Source organism: Melanostigma gelatinosum (genome assembly GCF_949748355.1).
Source record: "Melanostigma gelatinosum genome assembly, chromosome: 11".
Classification (NCBI taxonomy): domain Eukaryota; kingdom Metazoa; phylum Chordata; class Actinopteri; order Perciformes; family Zoarcidae; genus Melanostigma; species Melanostigma gelatinosum.
The window spans coordinates 10,334,828-10,349,766 of NC_136644.1; the positions used below are offsets into that span (position 1 = coordinate 10,334,828).

General features: G+C 43.8%; 1 protein-coding gene across 1 annotated transcript in view; it reads right to left on the reverse strand.

The window, feature by feature from the left end:
- Positions 1–14,712, reverse strand: part of neurl1aa (neuralized E3 ubiquitin protein ligase 1Aa) — a gene marked incomplete at its 3' end in the record, with an annotated part of 53,633 nt that extends 38,921 nt beyond the window's left edge. Inside the window, exon 1 of the mRNA XM_079277778.1 lies at positions 14,579–14,712. Coding sequence (XP_079133904.1) covers positions 14,579–14,612 — 34 coding nt within the window. The 5' untranslated portion in view covers positions 14,613–14,712. The remainder of the gene's footprint in view (positions 1–14,578) is intronic.
- Positions 14,713–14,939: the final 227 nt, after the last annotated feature.

Below are 14,939 nucleotides of genomic sequence, written 5' to 3' on the forward strand. Positions count from 1 at the left end.
GTTATGAGGTAAAAGGCTAATAAGCTGGTCGTAGTTCAGTGAAGGCAAGGCAAGTTTATTTGTATAGCACATTTCAACAACAAGGTAATTCAAAGTGCGTCACATAAAACCGTTAAAATCATCAAAACATAAGGCAAAAGAAAAGGAGATTTAAAAACAATTAAAGAAACAGTGTAAGAAATAAAATTCAGTAGTAAAATGCAGAAATTGATTAATATATTAATTGAATATGGTTCAATAAAAGGCAGCAGCAAACAGAAAGGTCTTCAATCTTGATTTAAATGAGCTGAGGGTCTCAGCAGACCTGCCGCTTTCTGGGACTTTGTTCCAGATATGTGGAGCAGAAAAACTGAACGCTGCTTCTCCATGTTTAGTTCTGACTCTGGGAACAGAAAGTAGACCGGTCCCAGACGACCTGAGGGGTCGGGATGGTTCATAAGGTAGCAGCAGATCAGAGATGTATTTTGGCCCTAAACCATTCAGTGCTTTGTAAACCAACAGCAGGATTTTAAAGTCAATTCTTTGTTGGACAGGAAGCCAGTGCAAAGACCTCAGAACTGGAGTGATGTGATCCACCCTCCTGGTCTTAGTGAGGACTCGAGCTGCAGCGTTCTGAATCAGCTGCAGCTTTCTGACAGACTTTTTACAGAGACCTGTAAACACACCGTTACAGTAGTCCAGTCTGCTGAACATAAATGCGTGGACAAGTTTTTCCAAATCCTGTTGAGACATAAGTCCTCTAATCCTTGATATATTCTTCAGGTGATAACAGGCTGATTTTGTAATTGTCTTGATATGGCTGTTCAGGTTGAGGTCTGAATCCATAACTACACCTAGAGTTCTGGCTTGGTTTGTGGGTTTTAACATCAGTGACTGAAGCTGAGCGGTGATTTTCAATTGTTCATCCTTGGTACCAAAAACAATTACTTCTGTTTTATCTTTGTTTAATTGAAGAAAATTCTGGCACATCCAGTTGTTGATTTGTTCAATGCAGTTACCCAGCCCTTGTATGGGATTATAGTCCCCTGGTGACATAGTTATGTAGATTTGTGTGTCGTCTGCATAATTATGAGAACACACGTCGTTGTTTTCCATAATCTGAGCTAGTAGAAGCATGTAGATGTTGAACAGAAGAGGCCCCAGTATTGAACCTTGGGGAACACCACATGTCATTTTAGTCAGCTCTGATGTGTAATCAGCTACAGCCACAAAGTATTCTCGGCCCTTCAAGTAGGATTCAAACCAGTTAAGTGCTGTGCCAGAGAGTCCCACCCAGATTTTTAGTCTCTCTAGGAGTATGGCATGGTCGACCATGTCGAATGCAGCACTGAGATCTAGTAACACTAAGACTGAACTTCTGCCATTGTCTATGTTTAAGTTGATGTCGTTGAAAACCTTAACAAGAGCAGTTTCAGTGCTGTGGTGCTGTCGAAAGCCTGACTGGAAAACATCAAAGCAGTTATTTACGGTCAAGAAGTTGGTCAGCTGTTGCAAAACCGCTTTTTCAATTATTTTACTTAAAAATGGGAGGTTTGATATTGGCCAATAATTTTTCATCGTTGCGGAGTCTAAACTAACCTTCTTTAGGAGCGGTTTAATAACTGCAGTTTTTAGGGCTTGTGGGAAGACACCTGAGAGAAGGGATGTGTTTACAATTTGTAAGAGATCAGTGGTCATGCAGTTTGAAATATTATTGAAAAAGTGTGTTGGTAGAATATCCAAGCAGCAGGAGGATGACTTCAGATGTTGTATAATGTCTTCTAGGCTTCTACGGTCGATTGAATGAAATAGTGTCATGATATTTGAATGGATGTTATTCAGAGATCGGGACAACACATATCCTGTGGTTGATGTGGAGGCACTGACTGCTTGTCTAATTTTCTGAATTTTGTCAGTAAAAAAGGAGGCAAATTGATTGCATGCCCAGGTGGATTGGAGTTCAGCAGCTACAGACACTGGAGGGTTTGTTAGCCTGTCGACAGTAGCAAATAAGGCGCGTGTATTGTTCTTGTTTTTGGTTATGATGTCAGAGAAGAATGACTGCCTTGCATTTCTAAGTCCCAAATTATAATTGCGAAGTCTCTCTTTATAGATGTCACAGTGAACCTGGAGATTAGTTTTTCGCCACCTGCGCTCAGCTTTCCGACACTCTCGTTTCTCCATTTTGACCAACGTAGCATTTCTCCAAGGAGATCTTTGCTTACCCGAGACAACCATCACTTTAGTGGGTGCAATGGCATCAACAATATTTTTTACTTTAAAATTAAAGCCATCTACAAGCTCATTGACTGAGAGGCAAGAGAGGGCTGGTGTGGAGGAGAACTTCTGAATAAATAGTTCACTGGTGTTTTCAGAGATGTAACGCTTTGTCACAACCTTGGTTTGGACATTTGTGTGCAAGGAGATTGCACTCTCAAAGAAAACACAGAAATGATCAGAGAGTGCAACATCAGTCACAGCAACTTTGGAAATGTTTACACCTTTGGTGATGATTAGGTCCAGAGTGTACCCCCTGTTGTGGGTGGGTCCTGTCACATGCTGAGTCAGATCATAGTTATCAAGGACACCACATAGTTCTATAGACTCTGTCCTGGGGATTATCACCATGGATATTAAAATCACCAACAATAACAACACAGTCAAAATCAATACAGATTACAGACAGCAGTTCAGTAAACTCATCAAAGAAGGTTGCACAGCATTTAGGCGGTCTGTCAATGTTTAGGAATAAAGCTTGATTGGAATTCAGAGCCACATATTCAAAAGAACTAAAATGACCAAAGGGCATCTGCTTGCATTGAAGAGAATCATTAAATAAAACAGCAACTCCACCTCCTTTCTTATGCGCTCTTGTTTCGCTCATGAAACTGAAGTTGGGAGGTGTTGATTCAATAAGAACAGCTGCACTGTTATCTTGATTTAACCAAGTTTCAGTTAAAAACAAAATGTCCAGTTTGTGCCTAACAATAAAATCATTGATTAAAAATGTTTTTCCTGACAGAGACCTGACATTTAATAAAGCTAAGTTTAATGTGGTTAAAGCTTTCTTTGCCCAATTTATTTGGACAGGCTGACGAGGAATGTATGATACGTTTGATAAGTTTGCATGTTTACTATTGTTTCTTTGCAGCCTCACCTTTCTTTTTCTATAAACTTGCAGGACAGGAATTGAAACGGCTAGCTGCATACAGGGCCCCGACTTTTCCTGGATAGAGTCATTGGTATCATTAGCCTTGTAGCCTGGACCCAGAAGATGTCAATTATTTAGGGGAGACAGAGGATGGTTGTAGTACCGTCGAGGAGTGGGGAGAGGAGTGTGTTTGGTTCCAGCAATAACCAGCTCTTTCATGTGGTCAGTGAACTCCAGGTGGGGGGAGGATGGGGAGAGTGTGAGAGAGGCTTGCGATCCAAAGTATGGACCCGAAGTAGGTGCTGGGGAGGGAGGTAAAGACTCCTCGTCTAGGAAGGGTGGGGAAAGTGGGAGTTTCAGTCCAAAGTATGGACCTGAAGTAGGTGCTGGGGAGGGGAGGTAAAGACTCCTCGTCAACGAAGGGTGGGGAAAGTGGGAGGTCCAGTCCAAAGTATGGACCTGAAGTAGGTGCTGGGGAGGGAGGTAAAGACTCCGCGTCTAGGAAGGGTGGGGAAAGTGGGAGATCGGAGGCGGTCCTTGATGATGAGGTTGAAGACTCCTCCTTTTGGCTGTCGTTAGGCGGGGGCATCCTTCCCGTAAGGTCTCCATGGCGATGCTGTGTGGTTATCTCTTGTTTAGACTCCTCTTGTATCTTGTCCTTGGCAGTAGGGACGGACGAGTGACGCAGGGAGAAAAATAGGTTTGAGGTAAACAGTTTTACCCCTGACTTGTTTAGGCAAACTCCATGCGCTGTAAAAAGATGTCTGCGCTCCCAGAAAAGGTAGAAATTGTTGATAAAATGGACTGCATGGTCAGTACATGCAGTTGACAGCCATTTGTTCAGTGCAAACAGCCTGCTGAATCCTTCATCTCCTCCTCTGACTGGTGGGAGAGGGCCACTGATGAACACCTCAGCCTTGACAGAGCTGACTGTGTTTAACAGATCAATAAAGTCTCGCTTCAGAACTTCAGACTGTCGTTTCACAATATCACAGCTTCCTGTATGCACAATGATGTTTTTCGCTGTGGGATAGTCAGCTACGATGTCCAGAATTTTGTACCTCATGTCAGAGACCATATCTTTCAGAAAGCAGAGTATTTTGGTGTTCTTGCTGCACAGTTTTCTGACATCTTTTACAGCATAGTCACCAACAATCAGAGTCTCAGGCCCAGTCATTAGCTTTGCCTGCGGCCCTTTCTCACATTTACTCTCAGTTCTTACTCTGCTTTGAGGAGATAGCTGCTTATCCAGGTCATCAGATGGAGATTTAGGATCCTGCGACAATGGAGCAAATCTGTTTTGAAGTTGTAGGCTTGGTTGTTGTGGAGGTGTTTTGCAGGTTTTACTTTTCTTAGCTGTCCTTTGCTTTGTCCATCTGGGTGCAGGGGTTGAGGAGGAGTTCTGCCTGTGTGCTAGTGCAGGCCAGCCAGTCGCATCACAAATCTCAGGGCGCTGGGCTCTGCCTGTTAGTCATCCTCCCACATATTTTCTCTTCGGCTTTGCACCGAGAGTTCCAGGGAGGACTACCATTTGAAGATTCATTATCTGCTCTCTCCTCCTGTTTCTTGGTAGGCCTGGTTGTGCTAGTTAGCTGTGTCTTAGCTAGCGTTTGTCCAGTGTTTTGAGTCCATGGTAGAGTGGTATCATTCCCACACAGTCCATTTACCGCCACGTTTACTTCTAGTCGGTGGATTTTTGTTTCCAAGACTGCAATCTTCTGTAGGAGTTTGTAGTCATCATCCGTGGAGAAGGGAGGCATCTTGCTGCTACTTAGCTTTAACTTAGCTGCTAGTTAGCATTAGCCAACAATCCAAATAGCTCGACGACTTTCTGGATTTGTCTTCACTCAAACGTTGAAGAGTGATATATGTGATATATCTGGCAAGATATATGTGATATATCTGGCAAATTGAAGCAAGAAAATGCAAGCAGAGGTGCAGAGGCAAGAGCAAGCAGCAAAGCGACTGCACTCTCTCATCGAGGTCGCAGGACGTTGATGAGAGTGAAGGGGAGCAACTTGAATTCAGAATGTGTACAGTTGTATTTTTCTGTTGAATAAGAACAATGGGTGTCAAAATATTTCTTTACTAGACTAAAGAAGTAAGCTTGTGGAACGAAGCAAACTCACTGCACCAGTGAGGATACATTGTAATAGCATGTGGAGGCGTTCTGACTCACATGCATGTAAAACATAGTGAATCGTCTGGGTACAATCAATCATTTTCTATCATCTGAACTTGCTCTACTGACTAGTATTTGCAGATACCATTGATCCAGATCGCCACCATAATCTAGCTTTAACATTCGATTATAGAGAGGGGACATGGATGGAAGAGGACAAGAGAGCTCAGAGAGGGACAGATGAGGAGAAAGAAGAGAGGAGGCAAGGATAGAGGAGAGGGGAGCAGGAAAGGGTAAAGATGGAACAAGTGTCCAAAAAAACCGGCAAACACAAGACTGGATGGGACCCAAATAGGCCTGAAGGTTCAATGCTTGGTTGTACTAGGAGGGTCAGGGTTGGTCCAACCTGTGTGTGTTGACTGGGGCTGCACCGTTATGGCTAAAAGGATGGTCACTATTATTTTGATCACCATTATTCATCAGGATTATTTATTGATTTTCGGGACAACATGCATTCATTGTACTTTCACGTTTCAACAAACAGAGCACTGCTTTCCCTTCCATGTGCTACATCCCTGCTTATGTCCGAAACGTAAGCGTGCAGACACGCCTCCGTCTGCGCTCAGAGTCTCCTCGCCATCATCGCTGTCTGAGCGTATACCTCAAAGTCATTTCTGGGCCCTCTCCCTCTAAACAGCGGCGTTTTGAGGCTGGTGTCTCTGTGCATTACGCACCACCTCTCTGGCTGAAAGCTTGTGCGTAATGCAGCCTGCGGAACCTTCCACTCAGCCCCTTTCGGACCGAGCCCTGTGTGGGTTGTGCTCCTACAAAAGTAACGGCAGCGAGGGCTCTGGCTATAAGCTCACATCTCATCACATGACTCAGCAGGGACTCAGCCAGACGTTTCCCCGTTCTCGGCTGAAATGACAGCACGATGCAGCGCGTCTTTGGGTTTCAGTAAAGGCATTCATTTTAAATGATTCTGTTATTCTACAGTATTGTTGTTTGCATTTCTATTTGTAATTGACTCAGAAGCATTTTCTTAAAGGTTTGGTGTGTTTGTTAAATTTTTTTAACAAACACACCAAACCTTTAAGAAAATGATACATTTTAAATACATATATATATATATATATATATATATATATATATATATATATATATATATATATACATATATATACATATATATGTGTGTATCCGAATAACGAATTTAAAACTGAATACCTACCCAACGAATAAATATCTAGTCAAATATTCGGGTCAAAACTTTTTACTCAAAATTAAACGGACATTTTCATGCTTCATTCAGACTCATTAAAATAAATGATTTAAATAAGTAATAAATTATTTAAATAAGGTTCTTGTGGAGAGCAGGGCCGTCCTTCAATTAGAGGATCGGCGGTTCGATCCCTGGCTCCGCTAGTCGCATGTCCTTGAGCAAGACACTTAACCCCAAAAAGCTGTACCTACAGTCCATGAATGTGATAGAATCTGAATTGTAAGTCGCTTTGGATAAAAGCGTCTGCTAAATGACCGTGATGTAATACTGTACATCACTATTCTACTCTGGACGGCTGGTGTAACATTTCTCACAGGCTGCTACTGCAGGGTGCATACACAGCAGCATGACAGCTCCCCAAAAGTGAAACCAGATCATCCCGATCGGTCGGCTGACTGGTAGTTTAAGAAGCGCTTGGTTTGATATGCAGCAGTTTTTTTTCATGATTTTCCAATTTTAAACGTCAATGTTAATGATCGTGATTCATATTTGATTGATTGTGCAGCCCTGTGACAGACTGTTGAGGAGGAGGAAGTTTAAATCATATGGGAGACACTGACACACACTCGAAACAATACCACTTGACCCTGAGACATGTGTTTCTGTCACTCCATAGCCACCGGTCAGCCCTGATCAGCGCTCTGTCTTCCTACCTCCTGCTCTCATACACACAAAGACAAAGATAAAGATAGCGGGAGAAGAAAGAGGAGATATTTTCAGTGGTAACTGTTGGACTGCATGCTGTATTAAATATCCATTGCCTTTATTACCGGTGGCATATCCCTTGACATCACTGTTCCAAGAAGTTAAGAAACGTGACTTTGTTTCATTGTCTCTTCAGCTCTGCAGTCTCTGCTTTGTGTTTGGATACTGAAATCCAATTGACATCATGTGGAGCCAGACGCTCCGTCCAATCAGCCGGTGCGGCCTCAGACACTGGCCCACTTTCAGTCAATCGCGAGCAAAGAAGTGGAGCTCCCACATACTCGGCAGGCTCAATTGTGCAACTAACTCAGCAAACACTGTTCTGATGTGCTCTGATGCTTCACAGCCGCCTGAAGTCTGAGGAGCAAACATTGGACAGCGTTATCTGTTCCTCAGTCAGTCACGCCTTTCTCTTACCTCCATGAAAACAGTTACATAACAAGAACTGGGGTTCTTTAGCAGCTTCATTTACAAAAGCATACATATGGAGGAAAGTGGAAATATGATTCTCATGGTTTCTTCAAAGAAGCAGCAGAAGCAATCAAATGCTTTCCATGAATGGCTGTGGATCACCATAGCGACACTTGTTCTTCCCATTCACTTGTGATCAGGACTTTTCTAAATGAAGGCCTCTATTAGCCGTGATCGTCACATAAAATACACTTATCTATTAGTCGATTTCTGAACACTAAATTGTGTCAAAATACTGATTTATTTCCCAATAAGTGATGTAACACTAAGTACAGCTTGTTAGTATTGCAAAAACTGTAATTTGATAAAGAACTCAAGAGCCAACTGATCAATACATATGACTTGTGTGTGAACAATTTAACGGATTAAACAGGACTGCTAAAGGGACACCGGGGACAGCATTCTACAGAAGACAGTACACAAGCTGACAAAAGGACAAAGTAATATATCATTTTCAATGAACAATAAAAACAGTTTGTAAAAGAACATACGCTTCTAACCTTTACCTCCCAATGTATTGGACATCTCGTTAAAAAAAACTGAATTATGGAAGAGGAAGTTGTACCACTGACTGATTCTCAGTCTTTGTCTATATACATTTATGAAACATGGGACTCAAAAGTGCTTGATATTAATATGACTTGGTATTGAATTATCTTGATTTTTTTCGAACTGTTTTTGTTGATATCTATAGCAACCTTACTTGCAAATATGATAGATTGGGCATGTAAAAGATATGCATATTAATTTATACCGTTTTTTACATATTTTTCTTGGAGAAGCCAGTAATGGGTTTCTACCTCATGCACTATCACCAAACTTGTCAAAGGAACGACAGTCAGTTGCAATGGTAAACTAAACCAGATTGTTTATTTTCATTAAAAGGTCATTTAAATTTTAAAAACTTTTGTCGGTTTATTGCCGTTGAATCACAGCCAAATCAGTTGCTTTTTTGTGTTCCTACAGCTGTAGTAAACAGCGACCTGTGGCTTGCTAGACAGTGAATACAGCTCGATACAATCCACGGAGCTCCTCTGAACCAGACATGACGGCGTTTGGCATTCCGACGTTTGAGGGACTTCCACAACACGTACAAAGCAGCAATTGTCCTTATTCCTTTCATGGTTGATAGTGGAAAGAAATGATGGCCAGGTGAACGGCTTCCAGGCTTCCAGGACGATAAACCACGCCCCCTCTCCGGCACGGAGCGATTTTGCGGCGTTTGGTGTGAACACGACCGGTGGTGCGTTTGGACGCGTTTTTGCAGTGCGTTGGACGCGATTTAGCAGTGTGTCAAAAAATCAACGCGACCGGTGTGAACGCAGCATTACTGATTGTGGTTGAACAGGTTAGCCTGAGGTGATCCACCAATCAGAGCTTCATTAACTTTTGAAACAGCCAGTAACACTCATGTTGTTACTGGTGGCTTACTTCCCATGGCTCCTCCCACTTTGCCATTCTATTGGAACAGATAAAAAAAAAAAAGATCACGGTTTGTGGAGTGGGTGTTCCCAAGAAGATCGGCTTGGATACATCTTGTTTAGGAACAAATGCAGAGAAACTTCAGATTTGTTATTTAAATTCAAAGAAACAACCTTTCTTTCTTTTTTATTTTTAATATCACAGATTTAATTATGCTACATTTACATCCATTCATCCATTTACTTCTGCTTATCCAGGGCCAGGGCTTAGCAGGGGCAGCAGGCTTTGGAGGGAATTCCAGACGTCCCTCTACCCAGCAACGCTTTACAGCTCTTCCTGGGGAACCCCGAGGCGAGACAAGATATGTAATCCCTCCAGCGTGTTCTGGGTCTAGCCCGGGGCCTCTTACCAGTCGGACGTGTCCGGTTCAAGGCCTGCAGCCCTGCTGACCCCCACCGAACCGCTTGTCCATCTCGCGCTCCATTTTATCCTCACTGGTGAACAAGACCCCGAGATACTTTAACTCCCTCGCTTGGGGCAGTGACTCATTCCCAACCTGGAGGGGGCAATCCACCATTTTCTGGCAGAGAACCATGGCCTCAGACTTGGAGGAACTGACTCACATCCAGACTGCTTCACACTTGACTGCAAACTGCCCCAGTGCGTGCTGAAGGTCACGTTCTGAAGGAGCCAATAGAACCACATCATCTGCAAAAAGCAGGGATGCAATTTTGAGGTCCCCAAACCGGACACTCTACTCTCCCCAGCAGCGCCTCGAAGTCCTGTCCATGAAAATCACAAACAGGATTGGTGACGAGGGACAACCCTGGCGGAGGCCAACACGCACTGGAAACATGCTTGACTTTGTTGGAGTATCCGGACACAGCCCTCACTTTGGTCATACAAGGACCAGATGGCTCGTAGCAACGACCCAGGTACCCAGTATTCCTGCAAAATGGGCAACCTCCCATGACCCTTTGCAAGGGTAAAGAGCTGGCTGCTGTTCCAAGGCTAGGACGAAATCTGCATTGCTCATCCTGGATCTGAGGTTCAACAATCAGTCGGAGCCTTCTTTCCACCACCGTGGAATAAACTTTCCCCGGGGAAGCTGAGCAGTGTGATAATTGGAGCACACTCCCAGGCCCCTCTTTAAAAAAAATGGGAACCATGTGGATCGGCCAGGCACAGCCCGAAAAATCTGGCCCTGTGGTGGGATAGGCATTGGGGTCGGGTACAATGTGAGCTGGGCGTCAGTCAAGAGCAGGGATCTAGGCGTGTCAACCCCCGGCATCGCAGACTAGCTCTACATTGACATCCGCTCAGATTTTTCTTTTCAGTGTTATTAGCATTAGCATACAATGATAAACGGGACCATTTACAAAGTTATGCTTGGCAAAAACACACAGTCTGCACGTAGAAACCTACCATGTAGGGGTGTAACTGTTCACAAAATTCACGGTTCGGTACGATACAGTGGAGCCACGGTTCGGTATGTTTCGGTACAGTAGAAAACTATAAATGCTAGAGAAATGTACTTGATTTTAAAATATATTTATTCATTACAACTAACATCATAAAGTTATTCTTTGACTTTGAACAATGATGGAACTATACCTGAGTGACCCATCTTCTGGGGTGTCTTCTTAGCAACACATAAGCATAAAAAACAAAAACTGCTCCTTAATGTTATGTAGTATTGTTATGTTGGGAACGTAAAGGAGCGTGTTTGGGTTATCAGCATTTAAGAAACTGAATTCTCGACATCAATAGAATTATTAATGTATGTAACAATTATTAATGATTATTAATAACAACGGGTACAAACGATAAAACTAAGTCTCATAATTAGTGGCCACTCGTAATGTCAATAGTTGGGTGCAACTACACATTCGAAGTGACAGTGAAGGTTTAAGTTCGTACACAAGGCTACTACATACAGTTTTATTACACACATATGCACAAGTAATCACAGACGACTGCTCCTTAAAGTATAACAGAGTTTATTAAATCAAAATAGTAAATGATCAAATCAATTAACATTGCAACCAACAAACTATCATACAATTGTATATGCCTAATATCAAAACAAATGAATAAAATGGGTGAGGGTGTATGTATGTACAAGTGTGTGTGGGTGAAAAGAAAGGGGGGGGGTCTTAAAACGACAGTCGAAAATTACAAAGATGGCGGAGGGGGAGTCTCTGTGTAGTCACGTGTGTGTGAGGGGAGGTGCCTTAAAGAACTACAGCTAAACTACCACCAGATGGCGCAGTCGAGGGACTCTGACAAAATGGCGGTGAGATTGCTGGATGTAATCACATGTGCCGATGCATCGCGTGAGTTGGGACAATAGGCAACGGGGTTACCCAGGGGCAGACTATGTGTATGCAAGTTACGGAAAACCAAGAGAAATAAAAGGGCAGAGAGAGGAATCAGAGTTTCTGTGTGCGGCGTCGCGTCGTAGTGAGTGTGAGGGTCGCAGACTGTATCTTGCACAAGCTGCCGTTGTCGCTTCGCGAACTGACGACGCTTGTGCACGATAGTCGCGTTTCCACTTCACTCACAGAATCGATTCAAGGAAATAGAGCAAGAAACAAAATGAAATCAAATAATCCCCAAATAAACAGATCTCTATCGCTGCGGTGAGATGAGCGTAGTGCTTCTCATCACGTCTCTGATGTAATAATACACAAACTCTGCATCTACTCGCAGCGATTTATCTAAATGCAGACAGTTATAGCAGTTTAATACACAGACGGCGCTTCGGTCCACGATGGATTACGCAATACCTTGATATCGCGCGACAGTAACTTCTCACAACAAAATACGGGAATATCAACACATAAATGAAATGACCTGAATTAAACTTAAGTTAATTTAAGCTAAGCTATGCCCAGATACCATGAACCTTACTTTTAGATGCTTCGGAGCAAGGGAAAAGTGTTCGTGGGGAAGTTGTCGTTTTTCCTCGTCAGGAAGGGGCACAGGGGGAGCTTGCTGGTCGGCGCGGCTTTGCAGCCGGCTTCGGGCCGTCGTGGCGTGGGCTCGCTCTGGAGTGAAACGCAGGTCCGATCTGTACTCGCTGCAGAGAGGACAAGTTAACTTCAGCTGAGACGACGTGGTCCGTCCGTCTCCCCGGGAATCATCGGTCAGGAGAGGATTAGACGTCTTCCTGCCGGAGTGTGCACACAAAAAGAAAAAGAAGCGGAGACGGGTCGTGGGAGGGATTTGTCTCGGCGGGGTAAGGGAGCCTTACTCAGTATCGAACACGGCTGTTTCGTCCAGCGAAATGGCTCGTGACCTGTCAGGGTTTGAGGAGGGGACAAGGCCGTTGCTTCCTCGTGGCCAGCGTCGCTAGCGTGACGCTGGAGGGGAAAGCTGAATCTTCTGTGGCCTGGACAGGGGTCCGAGCGAAGAGAGCGTTTGTGTGCTCACTGGCTCGACAAATGAGATTGCAGCGGTGCATTCGGTGACTTCAGGAACCATCGTTTTTGGGGGGGGGGGGAATTCACACCCTAGTGTGAAATTCCTTCAGAGGAGGTTTGCTCTCATCAAACCACAATCAGGATGAAACCTTTGCTTGCAAAAAGGAAGGCCTGATTGTCTTTGTTCACAGCACATGTTGAAGCCATATGGTCAGACCCCAACAGTTACTTACATCTTGCAAAAGAGATTTTTTTTTATCTCAATGGGACTACCTGGTTAAATAAAGTAAAAATAAAAAAAAGATTTTTTTTTTTTTTTTTTTTCAAATGTATTCTGTTCGTCATGCGTACCGAATCGTGAGCCTCGTACCGAACGGTTCAATACGAATACGCGTACCGTTACACCCCTACTACCATGCCAACAAGAAAGAAATTACTTAGTATTTAGAGCAACTGTTATTGAGAGTCGCAGGGCAATGAATATAACAAGAGTTTACTAAGTGCAGCGTCATCCAGGAGACCGTTGCTCGTGTCCAGCATGAAACCAAAAGTAGACCGACTTGATGTTCATTACGCAGCGTTGTTTTACATCGTTGTGTAGCGTGTCATGTAACGTTACGTATGAAAGTCTGTTAAGGGCAGTTATGTATTTACAGTAGTAACGTTGTCACATTTCGTTGTTACATTATTATTTCTACAAGAACCAAAATCTTTTTTCTGCTGACTGGATTGTATGGGGAGAGGTCAGAGGTTTTATGCAAAATACACACTGCTTACACTTAAATGTTACCACAACAGTGAATCATCTCAGAATTTAACTGTAATTATTGTATTTGAATGTTTATGAGGCGTTTGGCCTTGATCCTATAAGGGGTAGCAGCTTCCTTGACCTGCTGTCTTAGTCTCTCAGTCTTCAACTAATTGGATCAATCCTGAGGCTTTAATTAGAACCATCAGGTGGTCCAAACTAAAAGAGGCTGTAGGAACAGGATTAACTCCAACAGGTGCACACATATGTGCACACAAATAACATGTTATAACAATGGCATGCTAATAATAATTCCATAGAAACATGGAGAGGCTTCAGATGTATGACATTGGCATTGTTTATCTTCTGTATGGTAATAGAGAGGAAGAACGAGAGGAGGAGCAGAACTACTTTTGTTGTAAAAAAAACATCATGATGTTGTTTGTGTAACGTTTGTCACCACTGGGAGCATCAAACAAGACACACAGAGACTAAAGCTGGTTTACATTTAACCCATGAACCAACACAGCAGCTTCACTGATGAGATCCGCTGTTTATTGACAGTAAAGCCACAAAGTCCCCGGAGGCTCATTAAAAGGTTAAAATACACCTGGAAACCTAAAGACAGTCGTTTCCACATAGAACCACGAGGTCCATGTGCAACTATATAAAAACAGCACCCTACTTTAAAGACAAAATACCAAACAGGTTACTTTTTATTTAGTTTTTAATACAGTTAGTAGTTTTGCTCACAGCCATAACTGATCACACTGCTTCGACCTGTTCCTGTTACAGGATCTATCGATGTCCTGAAGCGCAGCTGCACACTGAGTCTCTTTATGAACGAGGGGAAACCACACCACAGCACCGAGCAGAGGGAAACCCCGCAACTTTCCTACTGACATGTTGGCGCTCCTGAGCCCTCGGCATCTGAACACTTCACAGCAGTTTTCAACGGGAGATGGGTCTTCTTCATAGGAGCGCGAGGAGGAGGAGGAGGAGGGGGCGTTAATCAAAAGTGAACACAGCTGCGCGTGTCGGTCCTTTATTCTAATTACCGGAGTGAGTGACGTAATTGGGGCCAACGAATAGGCTGTAGTGGCAGTATGGTACCTGATGGTGATAACACAGCCAGTGCTGTGAGCATAAAGCTAATACTACACTCTATCAGTTGAACACAGGAGAACCACATGACCACAGCTGGGCCGATACAATGCCGTTTTAATACCACGTTTATTCCCCAAACATGCAGCCACACATACGGGTTTCTTACCGTAAAAGGCATTTCGCGTTATCTGGCCACCCATTGCTTTATTCCCGTAGAGTCCGCCTATCGCCTGTATGGATTATTCAGATGCTCGCGTTTGCACAGTCCGGCGCTCGTGACATGATTGCACGTTCGCGTCCGAAGGCAGCCTATCGCTTCTATCCCTTCCGAATAGATGCAAACGCGGACCCACTCCCTCGTTCTTGTGAGCGCAGGGACAACATCCGTGAAGGCAACTCCCCCCCCCCCCCCCATTCACTGAGCGCTCTCTCCGCCTCCGGTCCCACTCACGCTCTCTCTGTGATTTACATAAAAGGTGGAGACTGGCTGAGCGCTTTTAACGCTGTCGCTGCCGCACTGAGCGGAC